Below are 20,618 nucleotides of genomic sequence, written 5' to 3' on the forward strand. Positions count from 1 at the left end.
GCTCTCTGCTGCTACACTTCCATTCTCAAAACAAGGCATCACTCTTTCTTTAAATGTTAAAAACCATACAGAAATTTACATGAATAAAAAGTGCTAACTGTGTACTTTATGGATCGTATTAGAAATCAACACAGTCAACTTACACTTTCACGTGGATCTTCCATGGTTTGAACAAAATTACACGATTCAATGGTACACGAACGGACAGTTTCAGTTCTGCCTTCTCTGAACAAGCGCGTCATAGAGGCTTCGTATGTCAAAGAAAATTTTCCCATGTCCTTGAAAGTTGAAAAATAAGGACTTAGTGGCTTAGACAAACTTAGCCTCTCTTTCTTAGTTGATGGTAACATTCAAGGTAAGCACACAGGATATGAATCACTCCACAAATTAAGCAAGTTGTTAGTAGTCTACCATTAGCAATCTTACAGAAAAAAAGTAATAATGGGATTTGATAAATGCTTTTATAGCAAAGGCTACACTACACATTTTATACTCACTTCTTTGGTTTGTCATCAAAAGAACTCAATTCAAAAACTATCAAAAACTTATTAGAAAGTTCAGTGGCTACTTAACTAACACAGCTGTAGTTAAGTAAGCTACAATATTTTCAATTCAAATTTTAATAGCATAGATTTGTATGGCAGCATGGGGATAAAAAAGAAGTGAAAGAACATGATCTGAAAATGTGAAAACTGAAAATGATCTGCAAAATCCAAAAACAGCAGCTTTCATATTACCCACAGATTCTGAAGTTTTTATATTGTAAAAGCTTCTCTCTTTCAGGTCACAAAAGTTTGTTCAGCTTCAAATTAAGAAACTGAGTGGTTATTGAAAATACAAAAATAAAAGGTGGCTGGGATGGTGTGTGAGTCAAGTTATTTGCCATTTTGGTTCCCCAAACAACAAAGACAGTAAGTAGTGATAGCAGCAAGGAAATCTCCTCTATGCTTTGACATTCAATTTGGAATTGCATTTAAAAAAGCAACAAAAGTAGATTTGGAGAGCTAATACCAATAAATATTAAGCAATGACAGCTAGAATGCAAAACCTGTACATTTTGCTATGTGGGCATGCTATGAAAATATGCAGGAAAAAAAAGGTGACAAGAAAAAACCAACAGGCATGCATATCTATTAATCCTGTTAAGGAATGGAATGTTCATTACTACAGAATTAAGGGGGACTCCAAACTAACAGGTAAGTTTAATGGGTGCGTTTGAACAGCAATAACAAATTCACCTACAAAAGTTTTCATATCTGAAAGATACCTAGGGATAAAACAACTAAGCAGAAGAGAAAAATCTGCATTAGCATCAACAAATCAACCTTTGGACAATGAATTTCCGGCTGGTAATCTGTTTAGCATTTGTACTAACTTCCACTGAACGTCTTTGATAACCTTACAAAAGCAGTGCAAAGTTACATGGAAGTACAGTGTACTTCACACAATCACACATTCTAATCACAAGTACAGAAACACAGAATCTTATTAAATTGGCCACAGTATAAGTCAAAGTCTGTTCTTCTTACTCGGTAGTGAGCAAGCTGCAGGGCAAGTTGAACGAAGGCATCAGGGCTGGTTTTTGCTTTCTTTATTAGCCCCTTCCCAAAAACATCAAAGTAAAATGAATAGAAGTCCACATCATCTGCCAGAGCTCTAGCAGTGCTCAGAGACCTCTCGATCACATCTTGGCACTGAAATACACAAGCAAATTACTTATATATACATATATATATATATATACACACACATAAGAATAAGCATTGAAGGCATTCAAAAGAAATGTAGAAAAAAATGCACACATGTTTAACTGATACAAAATAAATGTTTCCTTTCTATAAGCCATTAACTTCATCCTGTAAATATTCTTCCTTTGGAGAAAAAGATAGATTTGTATGAAAGTTAAGATTCAAACAACTTCAAAAAAGTTTTAAGCCAATACACATTTGGAGTCCAAAAATGTTATTCAAACAAAAAACATATTAAGATTGTTCAGATCACTAGAACATTAAGTGCATCACCAGCCACTACGCACCACCCTATGAAATAGGATTGTGGTAGGTTGTCTAGAACTCGGGGGAAAAAAAGCATTAACTTCTAGACAGAATTCTGAATACATATAAGAAAGCTAACTCAAGGAAATACTACACAGACATACTAAGACACAGCAGCAACTCAAACTTCACTGTAGTACTGTTCCTGTTTACAATGGATGGCCATTATTTCTGACAAGTTGCTAAGCTAAGAAAATTTCTAGTAAAAAGTTGCTATTTCCTCAGCAGAATTTTTAAAAAGCAGTGTTAAAAACACTGTCTCCTTTTAAGTAAACTGAGTAATACGCACAAGCAAAATACATATTTTACAGGGCTCAAGGAAATTAACTACTTGTAAAGTTTTCTATAATTATGTGATTTGACTTCTCAAGAAAAGCTGAGCTCCTTTCCCCAGTCACCATCTGCTGTGCTCTTACCTCTTCTGGAATTTCCCACTGTAGTTTGGTAGGGATAGGAATATTTTGATTGGTGTCTCCTTTGCAGTGTCCATCCTCTGAGTAGCCCAGTTCAAGATACTCAGTTGCCATTATATTCTGTGAAGAAAGATACATTTTCAGAATTGCAAACACATTACATCCTAATTCCACAGCAACGCGTAATTTTGAAGTCCCAACACATTTAGGATAACACGTTTTTAACACACAGTGAAATGCAATCTATTCTCACGTATTGCCTATTACTTTCAGGCATTTTTACTTCTAAGCAGAAAAATACCAGATATACATAAAATACTGTACTACAGTGGTGCAAAATGCTTTAATTAAACCTCCTCCAAAAAAGGCTTTCAACCTTTGTTCAATTTTGATTCTAAAGAATTTCTCTAACTCTGTTATCTGACAAAACCAGTTCATCAAAAAACAGTTTACTGCAAATTAAGTGCAAATTTCAAAAAAATTAATCAAATCTTTAACTCTTTTCAAGATTCAATGTTTCAGTACATTTTATGTGCACACTTGACCTCTTGGACTAGTTTTCAAGACGGATGATGCAAGTTGAACAACAAAGACTTAGACTTTCAAGACTTCAAGTGAAATATTGTGGGTTTTTGTTTGTTTTTTACCTTAAGGTTATCAATCTGTTCAACATGGAAAGAAAAAGTTTGATAAAAATCTGTTACATGCATGTACTTATTTCTAATCTCTTGCTGGTGTGGACAGAACACACCAACTACAAAATGTCCAGAATTTCTTAGAAAACTAAATTCTATTTTATTTTGGGCTTCCTAATTCTCAGCAGAAAAGGGACCAACTAACAGCAAGTACAAAGATATGAACTAAGCATATTGAGTGATTCTCTGAAATAGAACAAAGTAATTCTTTTCCACTGGCCAGAACAGCTAGTCTGAACTAGACTGTTCAATCAACCTTGAATGAGTTTTGACTTTCTCCTGTTTAGAGAATCCAGTTAGGACTTTCTCTTCTTATACAAATGGATACTCATAGATAACAAAATCAGGACATGACTTGGGGCATCAGTCAGACGTGGGTTCCACTTGCACAGATACATAATTAAATCAGAATTAGCTAATGTTTCTGAAATAGTTTTGAGTGATGAAGTCATAACTGTTTATAGGTCTAAACATCAAAGAAAAAAATATTCAGATAGGATTTCAAGCAATAAGCTATGTCCATGATGAACAAATCAGACAAAAAGTGCATTTATACCATTAATGGCAGCAAAACACAAGAGCTAATTTAAATAACATCAATCTAGAATATAAAAATAGCTTAAGGGAAATAAATGCTACAGTGTATAACTTAAGTTTTAAAAATATACGTTGGATTTTACAGCACAAGAAAGCCTAAGTGCTTCAGGAGCATGTGCATACACAAAATGAAATGCTATGTCAAACAGGCAATAGTTTATTGATTTAGAATATTAAAAACAAGCTAGATAGGGTGACACACCACTTTTCTGTAAACACATCTGTTGTCATATAATTTTAATAAAGGCCTTTGATTTAAGGCAATGCAACTTGTTTTTTGGCAAGTTTTGCTTGTTAGTTTGTTTTTAATTCTACTGACAACTAAAATCACTCATCAGCAACATAGTTGCAAGAGACTGGAAAGGAATCTGATGTTATTCAGGGCTGTTGCATGAACCACCTAACATTATACTCTACATTAACCTTTTGTATGTAACACTTACCTCCCACAGGTGTCCAACAATAGGAGCATCTGCCCAAGAGTGCTCAGCATTCAGGCCCATTTTGCCATTTTTGAATACTACAAGAGTAAACGTTTTATCAAACCACCTACAAAAAGATTAGATTTCCTTATGAATTTTTATATTGCAGAAACATTTTTATACTTTAACTTCATGTCAGTCAAAAATAATTGAACACAATGGGTTTTTTTGGTTTGTTTGAAATGGACAAATTTATATGCTTATAAATCACTAACTCGTATGCATTAGTCACATGAATTAGCAAATCTCTGAAAAAGAGAAGGTTCTTTTCACAAAGTCAATACTGTACCTGTCATAACATCTGCCATGTATTAAGGACTTTGCATATTCATCTAGTGACCTCACTGGATCTTCTTTCCTGTACCCTTGTTCGTCATCATCCAATGTCACAAAAAATGCTGCTTTTTCAATGGCATCTAAGGACTGTTTGTTTTTTCCACGGCTAAAATAAGCCTGTCGAGCCTTAGCCCATGGCACCCTGCAAAAAGAATGTGGTTTACAGCCAGGTTACACAGGTTAGTGCATATTTTATCATCTTTAACAAAAGTGTGAAACATTCCTCCTACTTGTATCATGTTTTGAGCTGCTACTTGCATTCATTTAAACTATATCAGCACTGAAAAGTTCTAAACATACAGGTATAACACTATACCAGGAAATAATTCAGCAGTAGTTCAGCACCTACAGGGGGTCTCTTCAATAAAGCTGGGGAGGGACTCTTTATCAGGGAGTGTAAAAGGAAATGGCTTTGAACAAAAAAAGGCAGAATTAGATTAGATATCAGGGAGAAATTCTTCACTATGACGGTGGTGAGGCATTGGAACAGGCTGCCCAGAGAAGCTCTGGATGCACATCCCTGCAAGTGCTCAAGGCCAGGTTGAAGGGGCTTTGAGCAGCCTTGTCTAGTGGAAAGTAACCCTGTCCATAGCAGGGGGGCTGGAACTAAATGAGCTTCCAGGTCCCTTCCAACCCAAACTATTCAATAATGTTATCGTATCACAACACAAATGCAAAGCATAAACATCATTCTTCAGAAGTTTCTGCTGCACACGATACATATAACACTGATCATCTACATTTCTAACTGAACAAAAGATGATACCTATTATGTGAAAGAAAATAGTAGTAACAATGAAAACAATTCATTGATGAAAATATCTGTTGCTGTAACACCTAAATATAAGCATCTGGACAATTTTCCATGAAAACTTCCATGGTAAACAACTGAAACAGATCTAAAATTAACAAACAAATGAATTTCCATACAGCAGTGCCACATTTATTTATTTATTTAGAAATTTGTAAGTTTTTCCAATGAAAATATGTAGTAAAGTACATATCTCTTAGGTAGTATATTAAAAACCCATAACTCTTTCTCTTCAGTATCCAGAAACAAATCAGACAAGGCTGAACTGAATTTGTCAAAATAGAATTGAATTCAATGATCTCTCACCAAGAGCCAGGTGAATTTACATTCTCAATCTTAAGTCTGAGAACATTCTTTAAAATGTCCGTGAATCTCAGAGAAAATCTAAAGCTTACATAGTTTAACACGCTTAATACTGCAAAGCCTCAAATTACACTTCTTACCACAAATAAAGCAAACTTCTCTAGTTCTCCTGCTAAGTATGGGGAGTCTATACAGAGCTGCAATTGCAAAATTATTTTTAATTCCACATCATCATTACAAAGGACAGCACAGCAGTAACATGTCAGCAATATACTTCCAAATAATGAAATTAATTTAAAAAATGATAATAGCCATACCTATCTCCTGCAGTAAGAGCTGCTAGTTTCTCTTCACCAGCCTGAGGCTCTGAATCATCATCAAGAATTCTTTGTATCTGCTGTTCAATCTCTCGAGGTTTCAACAGTCTACCATCGTGGTACAGCCACACTTTGAAGTAACGCCCCTTGTGATAGACAACAATGTGTTTGCTGTCTTTCACATGCTGGAGAGTATCTAGAATTTTACGAAAAAAAGCTAAAGTCTCAAAATACTAATAATACACTATATAACGGCGAGCACCTACTGCATGTACTATCAATTAGCCACAGCTCATTTAAACAAGTTTATCCTCACTTCGTTTATAAACAGAAGGTCAGCTGGAATAAGCCTAAACTTATGACATGAAGGCTTTGTGTCAAACACCTAGTGAAGCCTTCTAAGCAGCTAGGTAAAGTCCTCATATGATGGAAACCAGTAATTCAGTTCTTTTGCTCTTCCTGTTGACATTCTTATAAATTTGAAGAAATCAGTTGATGAGACAGTGAAAAAGAGACATCCTAAAAGCCTAAAATTCATTATTCTGAGAAACATAGTACCAGGAAAGAGTTCTCTCTACTTCAGATGTTCTGCCTATCCATAAAGTTTTGAGGGGTATCCACTAATCAGAAGCAGTTTTATACTTATGGCACCTTTGACTAGCCTAAATAAAGCTCAAGCTTTTGTACAAGTATCACAATGGCATCTGAAAGCTCCAAGAAAATCTGCTGCAGAATTAGTACAGGATTTGATTCTCAAAAATGAGAAAAATGGATAGCAATTTTCTTTCATCTGTTGACTACTAATGTTAGTATTTCCAGATTATCCGCTTCCTATTCTGTTTTGTCACTGCAAAGAAATAAAATAAAATAAAGCATCCTCACACACACCAAGAAAAAAAAAAGCCATGTAGTATCTGAACATAAAAAGAAGCTGAGCCCAGAGGAGGTAGGACAGGCTATTGGGGGGGATCATTGGAGGCTAGTTCGGGGAGAAACTACTACTAAGCCTTTAGGGATATATTCCATAGCAAAATACCACCACATGGAGAAGAATTTGCCTCAAGAGCTTTGATATTCCAAATTCTCAAAGCTGATGCACTGTTTGTCACATTCAAGTACAGCAAACAAGTTACCAAATGTTTGTCAGGATCAAACTGATTCCCTGAACGGGAATAAGCCCCTTTAAAGTTTGCAAAAAATAAAAGCTCTTTAGGACCTTCAGGATGCAGGAATACTAAAGCTCCAACCCACCAGGTTATATAAGCCTATGTGACAATCAAATGTACCTTGAACAAGACCACCATATTCGTTATGCCTCAACATAACTCTTCAATATGGCGGGTACTAAGACTCACACCAGTATAAATGAATTATAGGACAAGTAGTTGGAAGATCTGGAATATCTGTCCAGACAGGGGGATGGAAAGGTGTCTGGAAGGTGCCCTGTCCATGGCAGAGCTTGGAACTACATGATCTTTAACAGCTCTTCAAACTCAAACCATTCTGTGACTTCATGACTTCTGTGACTAAAGAACATCACTGTCACTTGGAAAGAGCAATCCAGCTCATGGATATCCAAAACATGGATATGTAAAAAAAAATCCTTGCTATGCCAGAGAAGGCATTAAAAAATAAAATAAGGAGATGAAATTACCCCATAGTTACACGGCTAACTTTAACAAGCAACTGAAAGGACTGAAAGAGACATACCCTACTTTTCTATCCATGTTTTTTCTATCCATGTGTTAATGAATGCATGCATCTGCCTTCTTTCAAAACATACTTAACTCCTGTTGTCTGAATTGAAAGCATATGTACATTTACAGTGAAATGTACAGATGAACTTTGATTTACAGATACAATTACTTTTTGGGCACGGCTAACAAACACGATTGCTTGTGAACGTGTAAACACATTTTTAGTATCCCACAGAAGCTGCAGGAACAGATTCACACAAAAATAACCCTGTTGTACTTAAACAGGTACCTCTATTCAACAGTAAGATGTAAAAATTTAGTTACTCAGAACTTAGAATAATCATTTCATTGCTGGAAGTTAGAGCAGGAACTAGTAAAAAAAGCATGTTTTCTTAATGTGTTACTGAGAAAAATTTAGTCACTGTCCTTCTTAGAGCTGATTCATCCATCTATCTTGTATCTTACAGTGCATACAAAACACCAAGATAACACTGGCACTGAAAAGCCTGTCAGGACTAAGATTGTACCTGCCTTCAACCTAAGTAAGCAACAGTGCTGAACACACATTCATATTGAGAAGAATACATTAAGATGCTGTTGTAAATAATAAACTGAAAGAAAAAAAAGTCAAAACAGGATAGATTTTAAAATGACTTAGATGAGAGAACTCAATCTTCACAACAAAAACCATGTGTATCAAAAGAAACCTGAAAGAGTAGAACAGGGAAAAAAAAGTAAAAGTTACTTATAAATTAAAAGCATGAGGCAGACAACTTCCTGAAGTCAGCTTTTAATTAAAGAGACAAATACTGAAGAGAAGTTTCAAAGTCATTCTGAACAGAAAAAACTGTGTGCTCTATGACAATTCATTACTTCCTGAGAAACAGCAGTATTGGTGGCTTGGTGTCTTTCAACCCCTTAGCTGGAAAAGAGAGAGTCTAACAGAAAATATCCCCAAAATTCTGAGTTCCAGTAAGATATTCTCTTCTCCTTGGATAGCCCTGCTTACCTGATTCTTCTCCTGGGATGCGGGAGGTATTAAACATCCGCTCCCACTGAGCTGAGCAAAGTGGAACAGTAGATCCCATCAGAAGAATCTGTACAAAACATGTAGATTAAATTCTAATTTAGCATATATCGTTAGTAAATTAAAAAGAAAAAAACAATCTGGTTAAACAAGAGGCTGCAGAACAATAATATTTCTAATGCATCATTTTTTTTCTGTTCCTTGTTCTCCCTTGAACTGCATGTGGAAGATTTCACTGACATTCCAGTAGCTATATTTTATTATTTTTTTTTTAACTCTTATCAAAGCTCACTCTTCAGAAGCAAGCACTGAAGATAACTTGCATGAGAAATCCAATGTGCTCCATGGTCAATCTGGGTTACCCCTTGATTTCTTCTTCTGTTTCTGGTTTATCTACCTATGAAATTACATCATTAACCCAAGAGAGTACACAACTCTCCTCCTACCCTTTCTTATCTACTTTGGCTCCCTTCCTTGTTGGGATTTCTCCTATGCAGGAGAAGTCACAACACCAAGTTCAAGGACAACCTTTGCTTCAAAGAGTAACAGCTACTCAACTGCGCTCTTCCAATGGTGTCTTTCATTTTCAAGCAGACTTTCTTACAACCACTATGTCCACATCAGGATCTGAATTCTTCTGAAGTCTGGATGTTTTTAAGGCAGTGTTCTGCCTGACAAATATAATTTCTTAGACACACCATATATTTGCAACAATTATCTGGGTAACATCCAAACAAACAGAACAGTAGAAAGACTTCACTAGGACACATACTTTGAAGAAAAACTACAAACATTTCTTAGCGTTTCTTTATACGGCACTAGGAAGAAAATTGTTTCCACTGAATCATCACAGACTAAGTATGTGGGCTGGGGGTTATGATGTTTACTTGAATAAAATATGAAATAGAAACAAATCAAGTATTCAAACAATATCTGCTTGAAAGACACTTAAGTTTTCTGGAAATGTAGTGTCCTGAGGAAATATGAAATTACACACTTAGCGTAAATAGATGTTTCTAAACTTCAGATAAATTTAACTTTTAAACAAGTTGTCTAGCTTTATTGCTACACCAGGTTAAGAAGTGAGTAAATGCAGCAATATACTTCAGTTTTTGTTTTCCACCTTGATATACCAACTAAATAAATTCACTGCATTTGGCAGATTCACTAAGCAAAACAACTATAAACAGAAATCACAAAGAACAACATGAAAATATAGCAAGCAGTACACATTCAATTGTAGTTAATAGTTCAGCATACAACCTACTTCATATGCTACTCAATTTAAAATCCATCCATACAGTCAGTTTTAGCAGGAAATAGGAAAACATTTTCCTGCTGGGATTTTCAGAACTCAGTGGTTCAGAAGTACCATGACATGCTTGCTACATATCAATAATTTGTTAGGTGGTGTACTTAACATATGCAAACACAAGACCTTATTTCTCTTTTGGGCAAATAGATAGGTCAGTTTCAAGCGCTGCAATTAGCTGGTGTAACAGAAGCTTGTATCTGATAGTCAGTAGTTTGTGCACATGTGCAATTCAAGTGATAACAAAGATAGCTCAGTTGAATCTCACATATGGTTCTGGCACAACATATTCCTCTCCTGCTGAAAAAGCTAATCAGCTTCTTACAAACTGTGCTGGAAAAGATCAAAAGCTATTTAAACCAATGTACATACTGGCTTGATTTCTTGTCTGTCCAGTTTTTTCCGGTAGAGCAGGATGGCATGGATAACATTACCAGCTCTAGCTGCCTGTATGGTTGTGGGAAATAAATAAAGGAAGTCCTGCAAAGTACATAAGAATCTTAAGTTAGCTATTAACATAGTGCACTGAAAAATATACAGTACTACTGTTTTTTGTTTTGTTTTGTTTTGTTTAAGTTATATTCTGGTCAATGAAGTCAAGTCTTGAAAATACATGAAGTACATTAGTGCAGTGAGTTGATGACTTAAATTCCATTCTTTCAATAGCCACGATTTCCTTAAACAGCACCAGTTTGAAAACCTACAGCATTACTGTTAGTCATCCCATATAATGCTACTGAAAATTTGAATTCAAAACCACAATATTTCCTACTTATGTTTTTAACCTCAGAGTCTTTCACAATTTTATTTCCTGTACAGGCATTTACAAATACCAGAACACACAACTGTGCCATGCATCAGGGTTTTTTTCGCAGTAATCTTTTTAAAGATTGCCTGTTGCAGTAAGTATAAAACCGTAAAAGAAGCCATCACTGAACAATTCTGCCCAACTGCCAGATGTGCTAAGTTTATTATGAAGATAGCACTATATAAGAGATTTGTTTCAGATTGCATTCCAGAAAGAAAAAAGAAAGCCATATACTCAGTGGCAACAGAGGTCTAAAAAGGGAGATATTAAAGAAAAATAAATTAAGATCCATGGCAGAAATTTTACAATGCTTCTTTGACCCATAAAGCATTTACAGCATTTACCTACCATTGCAAAATAGTTACTGTTAACCATAATTGGTCCACGCCCTCTAAGATAGATATATTCTTCCCACCAATCACTCACCTGTAGGATGAAAAAAAATGAGTAAAAGTTCATTATTTCTATAGTTGATAGCTGCTGTGTTGATAATTCCACAATACAACACTTTGTACAGTAATAGAAATTGAACAGTCAGCTTGCCTCTCTACTTAAAAACATACAAGGAAACAAAAATCCTCCACTGATTTCTGTTAATATTTAAGGAAAGCAAATTAAAAAAAAAAAAGTGGGATAATTCTAGTAATAGTAAGTTTCTGAAGAAGTTGTCATCTTCATATGACATTTAAAATGCATTAGAAATCCCAAATGCTGGGGTAACCTAAGAGAACTACGGTTAACGTGTAGAGCTAGATTTTAGATACTACATCAGGAAGCTCAAGGGCTGCCTTGGGGTTGTTCAGCCTGGAGAAGAAAAGGCTGTGAAGAGAACTTATTGCAACCTTCCAGTACACAAAAAGGGGCCCACAGGAAAGTTTGATAGGGACTTTGTAAAAAGGCATAAAAGGACAGAAACAAGGGTAACTACTTTAACCTAAAGAGATTTTGATTAGATATATGAGGAAGAAATTCTTCATTACAAGGGCGGTGAGGCACTGGAACAAGTTTCCCAGAGAAGTTGTGGATGCCCCATCCACAACCATTTTTGAGGCCAGGTTGGATGAGGGGCTTTAAGCAGCTTGATCTAGTGGATGGCAACTCTGCCTACTGCAGGGGAGTTGGAACTAGGTGAGGTCTTCCTTAAGGCCCTCTCTAACGCCATTCTATGATTCTAATTGCATTACACAGTTCTTGCTATGATACTGCAGTTTGGATTTTCTTTTTGGTGGAAAACATTTGTTACAATTGTTTATTTCTTTTCCATATGCTTTATCATTTCTACATAAAAAAGTTTTCCTAAAGCACTCTTCTATCTAAACTACCTGGACAGCTACGTTCAAGGTTTAATTACAAACCTGAACAAGATAAAGAGCCTAAGAGCAGTTGTGATAACTAAATCACTGGCTCCAGAATAACAAACACAGAACTGGACAAAGATGTGCTCTACAAAGTTCCATTTACCAAACTTTCTGTTTTCAAAAACCACATCAACTTATTTCTGTGCAAATCAAGTGGTCTCCAATGCACTTTGCACAAGTTTAATTCCCTTCTCCATTTAAGACAGAATAAACATTAAGCCAAAAATACAACAGGGAACAAATCAAATTACATCTGTTGAATATTTAAGTCGTCTGTTGATCTACTCACATAGTTTGTGGCCCACCACGATTTTAGCTTTAAGTACCACTGAAGCCTTGGTCCTAAGTTAAATGCAAAATCTTTTGCAAGACCGTCCATTCTTTTGAACTCTTCATCATTCATAAGTGGCCGGACTGATTCCAGATACTAGAATACAGGAAGAGAATCAGCATCAGTGTAGTCACAGATGTGTATCTTCTCATCATTTCAGCAGAAAATATTTGAACAGCAGAAAGAGCATTCAGATTCATTTCATAAGGCTGCAAAATGCTGTGTTGTTAAAACACTTTTAAACATTTTCTTGCAAACTATAAAAATGAGACCTTTTCCAGAATTTTGCTAACAAATCATATGTGGAAAAGGTCACTTTTCTACAAATACATTCTCCTCTCCAGAGAAGAAAGCATTTTAAAGAACATATTTACTGTTATCATAGGGCTTAACTCTTCAGCTTTAAGCCATTTCCCTTTTCCTTCAGTTTCCTTCAAACCTTCAGTTTCTGTAACACAGTCCTACTTACACACTTCGCTGCAAGATTTTGTCATAAAATACATACTTATATGCATGTTAGTCAACATAACAAATACAAGATGCACTGAAAGCCCTGCATATCATACTTCATTGGAAGGTGTTGCAACAGACACCATGTCACCCAACATGAACCAAGCCAGCTTCAAACTGGCTTCATCCATTTCAGTGGTTTGTCTTAGCCCTTAATTTCTACACATTAAGTTCTAATGCATAAGATAATATAGATACCACCACATAATGATTTTAAGACATGGCAAAAACAAAACAAAAACACTCTTAACATAAGTACAAAGGCATCTAAATATGGATTCAATGTTACCAAAGATAATGAATTGAATTCCACACACCCTGCTGACTGTATCTTTAACAGCTGGAACTGGCAATCGTGGTAAAGACGTCTGGAAACTGTACAACATGGGCTTACGTCCTGAGAAGAGTTTTACAAGAGTCTGAAGAAAAACAAAATCAAAATATATACTTCAATTTATTTTGTTCCATACAGGAAAATGACAAAGTAATAAGGAATAACATAGCTGGGAGTTCCTTTCACCAGTAAGCAATACAAGACTGAATTTAGCCAACTATCACCTTCACCATTGTTTGACAAAGGCAAAAAGGCAATGGCAAACTATCTTCCAAAGCAAACAACACATCATTTAAAGAAAAAGAGCATCATGGAGACTTCCTGACTTCCCAAACAGTTTTCTGGTCATTAGGCAATATTGTTCGCATATGACACAACTTGATCTCAATAAAAAACGGAGGCAGTTACTTGGTGCACTTCCTCATTCATTTTCCTTTATGAAGATTAAAAAGCAAATGTACCCATTGATATTTTACTTATAAAATAGGCAATAGAAAAGCCCACCTCAATTGTACTCCAAAACAGGAATCATTCAGTCAAGCATCTTGCATAACAACAGCCATCATTAAGAATTATGCTTTGGAATCATGCTTTGATATTTTTTAAAGTTATAGCTCAACATCAAGAGTACAGATTTACAGGGAGTTTCTTTAAAAAGAAGTTTGCCCCAGATAATCCAACTACACAATTTGAACACATCAAGTTGTGCAAGCATGCCAATGTTAAACACAGTCCTTGTGTTATCAAAAACCAATAATCAAACAAAATAAAAAAATCAAAGACAACAATTCCAGACTGTTTCAAATTTTACAGCATCCCATATTCTCCACGAGACAGAAGATGGAAATGCTGCTTCTATCTCTGAATACCTCTCAGTTGTGACATGCACTACGTTGAAACTCTTGACCAGGCAAATTCTAGACTATACATGGAAGGATATTGATATCAATCACCCCATTTGGGCATGAAAGTAAAATCAAGTATTAAACCAACAGTTCACTTATTGTGAAGTACAATCTCAACATCCTATATAGTATATTGTATAAAGTTCAATATATTGTATAAAGTTCCAATGGGCTGAAGACAGAAGAAAACTGAGGATGCCCTTTCACTACTTAATTGCTAAAACTAGCCCTATTCACCCAAACTACAAACAACTGAAAACACTACATTCCCTCTCCATTTCCTTGGTCAGCACAGCTACAAGAGGTTGTTTCAGACAGTAAAGTCATTAACAATTGCAGTGTGTTACCAGCAAAAAATACCTCCCCACAGCAGAGATCTGCTAGAAGCACCAGGGTGATCAGCCCAATGAAAACTGACTGTGCTCTGTGGATAACACAATTTGAAAGCCAGGTGACAAAAACACCATAGCTTTTCATAAGAAAATCCACTTCTCATCCTTAAAGACTATTTTATTTCAGAACTCTTCAGCCAGGCAAGGCCAAGATTTTCATCAGACAAAGAGTACCTATTCAACTGACAAATACAACAAACACACTCAACTACAAGCTTACTTAAGAGTCTGAGACCACTGAAGTGATCCAACAGACACACATCCTTCATTACTTCTCTGATTTCACATCCCAATACCCATCAGAAAACCTAATTACATCAAAGCTGAAAGCTGGGCCACCAGACTTCCAATTAGCCTCCCAATCAGTTAATACTGCAGCTGAAATCACAGCACAGGTTTGCTGTCTGCAGAACTATTTGAACAAAAAAAAAATATTGTGAGTATATTGTTATGCTGTTAATCAGCATGAAAATCAGCTGGGGAAAAAAACACATGCACAGGAAAATCCCTCCTGGATAACAAAGGTTTAGAAAGCCAAGGTAGTTGGTGCTGGTTTATAGGGAAACCAGTCTTCTCTTTTGTTGGAACTACCTAAAAAAAGCAAGGAATGAAATAAAGGTTTATATTAAACAGAGATGAGATACTGCTGGGCATACACCTGTATATTGGCCTGTTTTTAATCCACGTGTAATGTAACACACAGCAAAACAGAACAAATATACGCAGCATATCATATACCAAAGTAGATCAATATAATATGCAACAGAGCGTGGTAAGTAGCATTACAGTTCATACTGTTTAAGGCTAGTGTTATAAGCTAAGATTAACAGCCTTAACATATCTGTTTGGTAGGACATGCTGAAAACCCAGACAGAGAGAGCTTCAAGCAATCAACAGAAAGCCTTACCATTCAGAGCCTGGACTGTACAAATTCAAGTCATGAGGCTCTTGACACTGCTTCCAGGAGAAACTATTGATTAGAAATTTCATTTGTAACAAACTAATATTAAACTGTAATGTATATTCTGGATATCTGTTGTTGAACAACTTCCATAATATATCATTACATGGAAAACATCTCTTGATTTTTTTAAGGAAGGTAATTTTTTATCTTAGGAGGGCACTTAAGTTCTACATCAACAATGGAAGAAGTTTAAACAACTGAGCCTGAATAATAAAAAAAAAAATCAATTCCACCTTTCAGAGCACCTATACATACCTTCCCTACACCTATTACAGCCTCTAAGGGAGATGGCAGCCTCTTAAGTCCTTCTCCAAAGCACCTTAATTATCAAGAGAAGCCACATCACTCCAGTCTTATCTTTAAGTGTAAACTGTGTAACAAGCTACCACCTCATATGTCTGTTTGGAGTCCTACCACTAAGATCGTTTGAAGGGACACTGTAGTTTTCTTTACATGTAAGGTTAATTTTAGAATGGATGACTAAAAATACCAGCATTTCTACTTTAAGAAAAAATTAGAGTAGTGCTTTCTAGAGAGAACAAGATTTTTTTTGTTGTTCCATAGCCCGAGTTTAAGCTGTGGTTGCATATCGGGAAGTAAGCATTTGAGTCACACAGTCCCAAGGCACTGGGAAATTTAGATGTTCTTCTTAAAGTGTTTGCTTTTCCTTCCACAAGGCCATATTGAATAGTTTAATTAAAGCATCAAAAGGATGATAGTAAAAATAGCCCTTAATAAAAATATAGCCCTTGTTCTGTGACACAGAAAACTCAAGCAAGACAGAAAAGAAGAACAACTACAAAACTATCTACTTTAGGGCTTTGAAAACAGACCACGTACACACAGAGATGATATAGGACAGAAAGACAATACATCCTTACCATCCACAGCTTGGTGCCTGCAGAAAGTTTGCCGTGTTCAGCAAACATCCAGCCATGATAGGAAAGCAGCATTTTCAGGGAGTACCGCATTGTGACGATAAGGGCAACCCAAAGCCCTGTGCCAAAAAGTATTCCACTCACAATGTTCTGTGTTTGGTTTGACATATAGCCACTATTTAAAACAAAAGGCAGTATTAGTCAGTTAACATCAGTTTAAGTTTTAAGGAGAACTTAATATTGCAAACCTACATTCCGTGGTACAAAGGCAGGCACCATGCAAGTTTTATGCCTGTCTGCCCCTTGTTATGGAACTCCTTTCCAAACATCCTCTCCTATGGCCAGAACAAAGGCAACAGAAGTTGCCAAATGCACTCCCCAAACACGTATATAGCAATGCAGCAATACTGGTAAAACAACCTACACATTTAATAGCTTTATGCATTAAGACTTACGCTTACTCTATCACAAACATACTGTTCAAAGACTGGTATGCTTTAACAGGATTTAGATGAAAAGCAGTTACACATAAAAGTGATTTGGTTTAGAGAACAGTAAGTTTTCAGACTACTTACGTTGTATCAAGGGTCCGGTTGATTTTAGCTATTATTCCTAAAGAAGGATCAATTTTGGCATACATTGTTGACATCACACCCACAACTACAATAAGCCAGCTAGAGGGGCTAGCAGGATAAACACCAGTGATAATTCCATTCTGGAAAGAAAAGCCTTCACATAATTTTTTCATACCAAAGCGGTTGACTTCATATTACCATGGAAAGAAACAAAAATCAATACATTTAAGTCATTTAATTTTAAACAAGATTATCCAGCATTTTCTTTCATGGATTTTAGCTAAGTTTGATCGCTACCGGAAATTCTCACAACAATACCAATAATTACTTCATAAACTATACAGTTTGTGTCACAAGTTCTAGTAAAAGCACTGAAGACAGCAAAGTTCTTTGGAATAAGTGACATTTCTAATTACGATTCCACAATCCCATTATTATGCCTCCCTAAACAAATACCTGGGAAAAGATACTCTACTGAACAAGAAACAAAAAAATTGTCATTTAAACTGTCCTTTTTAAAGTTTTAAGATGTTTTTATTAAGACTACTTTTTAAAAGTATGTTTTTGAAAAAGATACTGAAGTTAGCCTGTCGCTTACCTCATGTACTACTAATAGAATAGATACCATTTATGATTCTATAAGCAAAATAAAAAAATCACAATCAGAAGCATTACTGCTTGGTGTAATTTATTCAAGATAGACGTTCAAGTACCTTTGGAAAATAAACATTTTTTCCTAATTTGAAGATTTATTTTTGGTAAAGAACATATCAATCAAGAATGTAGTTTTGTACCTCTGCAAGCCACATGATTTTGAAAGTCATGACTACATTTTTGATCTATGCAAATAGATAATATATAATTCTATGAGCTATTGAGAAGAGAATAAAATAAAGGTATTATTAATTTCTAACACCTGCTTCATCTCGTTTCCATAGAACAGATAAAAAAGAAGCATCCTTTCAATCTTGACATTGTACTTTTAGCACAGCGTCAGTGCTGATGCTTCCTTACTACTCCTTGTTAACTAAAATTCACACAAGTCATTTGCTGTACAGAACTTCATATGCCAAAGAGGCCTAAAAATTAAACAAAACTACATATCTATGAGAACCTCAAGTTTGGTAGGCTTGACTGGTTTTAAGTACCTTGAATCTGATGAACTTTTTCTTCCATGAATGGACACCAGATAGGTAAATTTGTTTGAGTGCCTCATGACTCATTCGCAAGTCAATCCCATCTGGAGTTACTGTAAATTGAAATGCTACTGCTTGATGAGCTTCCGCCATTTTTTGAGAGAGTTCTGTTAAAAAAAACAGAGATAAAAAATTAAGACTCTGTACAAACATATTAAAATCATAAGCATAACATAATAATTCCAGGGGAGATTCAGGTTGGACTTCAGGAAATACTTTGTCTCAGAATGGTCAGGCATTGGAATGGACTGCCCAGGGAGGTGGCGGAGTCATCGTGGAGGCGTTCAGGAAACATTCAGATGTTGTACTGAGGGACATGGTTTAGTGGAGAACTACTGGTGATAGGTAGACGGTTGGACTGGATGATCTTGGAGGTCTTTTCCACCTTTGGTGACTCTACGATTCTATGATAATCAGCACCATTTGAACCAGGGCAGCGCTGATGTTTTTCTATAAGCGTAGCACTTCTTTCGCAAATCTCAAGTTTGGACTTCTTAATTAAAAATTAAATTCCAGTTGACCTTCATCCCTTGCTAAACCACATGTTAGAGCTAACAAGTACAGTTTAGCAGAGCACTTCAAAAGCAATCTGTTGTGACTTTGGTCCTGCTTCTCCTTGCTGTAAATATTCTACAATGTCAAAATCATCTGGAATGTGGGAGAAGAGATACAAAGGTTCGTGTATGAATATACAGAAAAGGAATGTAAACACTGGGAATGCTGTATTAACAGGACTAGGAAATAAATACACAATATGGAAAGAGTATTAGAGAGAGATGAACAAGATAAATGCTGTTGCACAACATCTAGTAAGGTAACTGACCAACAGATAGGTACTCTTATAAATATTGCACTATCTCTAGGACAGCCTCCAATGATCAGCCTCTGCAAATTCAACTGCTCCTAGGAGAGCTGATGGCAATCCAAAGACCTCCCAAATTCATCAGTCACTGCTCGGGAAGGCAGAGGTTCAAATCTTGGTGAATCAGGTTTCTGGGCCTCCAGAAGAGCAACTAAAGCTCACAATACCATGATAGAATGCAATTTCATCATGCATGTACAGTATTTCATTAGGACAGCAAAGAAACAAAATTGGTTTTGAACAAAAGTTCCAAGACAAGCACTGTATGCCCTCCTCGTAACAGCTGCAATTTGTAGTACTCCATGACTCAGTCACTAACAACTATTTATAATGACCTTGTTGAAGGCAAGTATCAGGAAGTCAAAGTCAGCTGTGTACTCGTTTACTCGTTCATGTGAGTTGCACACCATCAGCTCAACACTGAGACCAAAACTGCATGAGCAATAAAGCAGAGACAGGCAGCAGTTAATATGTGGTACACCCTGGACTCGACAGGGTTTGCAAAAGCACAGAGCAATTAAAGAATTCATCATAACTCTAGTGCTGTTCAGACAATTTACAAAACAAAAATAAACCCAACCATAGCTGTAAGTGGAAAAACTTAGGCTCCTCAATTTGTCTCAAGAAGGGCCAACTGACTCTCCAGTTCACTCCTGGAATTTTACATTCTGGGATGCCTGCAAGAGCAGCAGGCCAGCTGGTTTACACTATCCTTCAAGCCCCCTGTGGTTTCTCAGCCTGAGAATTCATAACCATCCTCCCTCTATTTCTGAAGAAAAAAGAATTTCTGGAAACACTCCCATTTAGGTACATCCATTTGTATTGTCCGAGGTAGGAAAAGATTATAAATAGCATTAATCATAAACAGCCTTATATCTTACTAAATTTAGTTCAATGGTCAGGCTAAATTTAAATAAGCTTCAATAAGGAAAACATTCCCTATTGCCAAAGTACAAATGAAAGAACATTAAACCAGCAAGAACTAATCCTGAATCAAGTAACCGAGCACAGAAGACAAAGACAAGGTTAGTTAGAGAATTGCACTGCTTGATCCTGAAAGATATGGAAGCATCACACAGCATGCTTCTCTTCATATCCTTTTCCTTTACTCAAGAAAAACAAGTCGCTCAGACTGTTTGTTCTGAATTATGATGGCTGAGCAGCAAAAAGACTTCCTGGAGCTCCTTCCTTTGAACGCTTCTTTTAGCCCGCACAGGCCAATTCAATCATAAGCTGCCCAACACTTCCCCTCCTTTGCATTCCTCCGCTGTCACGTGCTTGCTAACAAAGTAGGGAAAAGGGCACGGGCCGAAGGAGCATGCGCTGGATTTTCAATTTGACTTGCCAATGTTAGTAAGGCAGCGCCCACATCCATCAGCTTGCTAACACTGAAACAATAACTTCTCGTAACTCCAGGCGTTTTGGTCAGCAAATGCAGAATAATGTTTCCCAGCAGAGAGC

General features: G+C 36.2%; 1 protein-coding gene across 3 annotated transcripts in view; it reads right to left on the bottom strand.

The window, feature by feature from the left end:
• CPT1A (carnitine palmitoyltransferase 1A) overlaps window positions 1-20,618 on the bottom strand; it is a 36,758-nt gene that overhangs the window by 7,571 nt on the left and 8,569 nt on the right. For all 3 annotated transcript variants that reach the window (XM_031609024.2, XM_031609025.2, XM_090140684.1), the window contains exons 3-16: window positions 18,248-18,402; window positions 17,100-17,239; window positions 16,528-16,699; window positions 13,369-13,470; window positions 12,500-12,637; window positions 11,201-11,278; window positions 10,417-10,524; window positions 8,715-8,802; window positions 6,009-6,204; window positions 4,531-4,719; window positions 4,203-4,308; window positions 2,471-2,587; window positions 1,530-1,694; window positions 144-278 (exon numbers count right to left, since the gene is read on the bottom strand). In XM_031609024.2, coding sequence (XP_031464884.1) covers window positions 144-278; window positions 1,530-1,694; window positions 2,471-2,587; window positions 4,203-4,308; window positions 4,531-4,719; window positions 6,009-6,204; window positions 8,715-8,802; window positions 10,417-10,524; window positions 11,201-11,278; window positions 12,500-12,637; window positions 13,369-13,470; window positions 16,528-16,699; window positions 17,100-17,239; window positions 18,248-18,388 — 1,875 coding nt within the window. In that variant the 5' untranslated portion in view covers window positions 18,389-18,402. The remainder of the gene's footprint in view (window positions 1-143; window positions 279-1,529; window positions 1,695-2,470; window positions 2,588-4,202; window positions 4,309-4,530; window positions 4,720-6,008; window positions 6,205-8,714; window positions 8,803-10,416; window positions 10,525-11,200; window positions 11,279-12,499; window positions 12,638-13,368; window positions 13,471-16,527; window positions 16,700-17,099; window positions 17,240-18,247; window positions 18,403-20,618) is intronic.

The sequence above is a fragment of the Phasianus colchicus genome, chromosome 5 (genome assembly GCF_987193195.1).
Source record: "Phasianus colchicus chromosome 5, bPhaCol1.hap1.1, whole genome shotgun sequence".
Lineage (NCBI taxonomy): Eukaryota > Metazoa > Chordata > Aves > Galliformes > Phasianidae > Phasianus > Phasianus colchicus.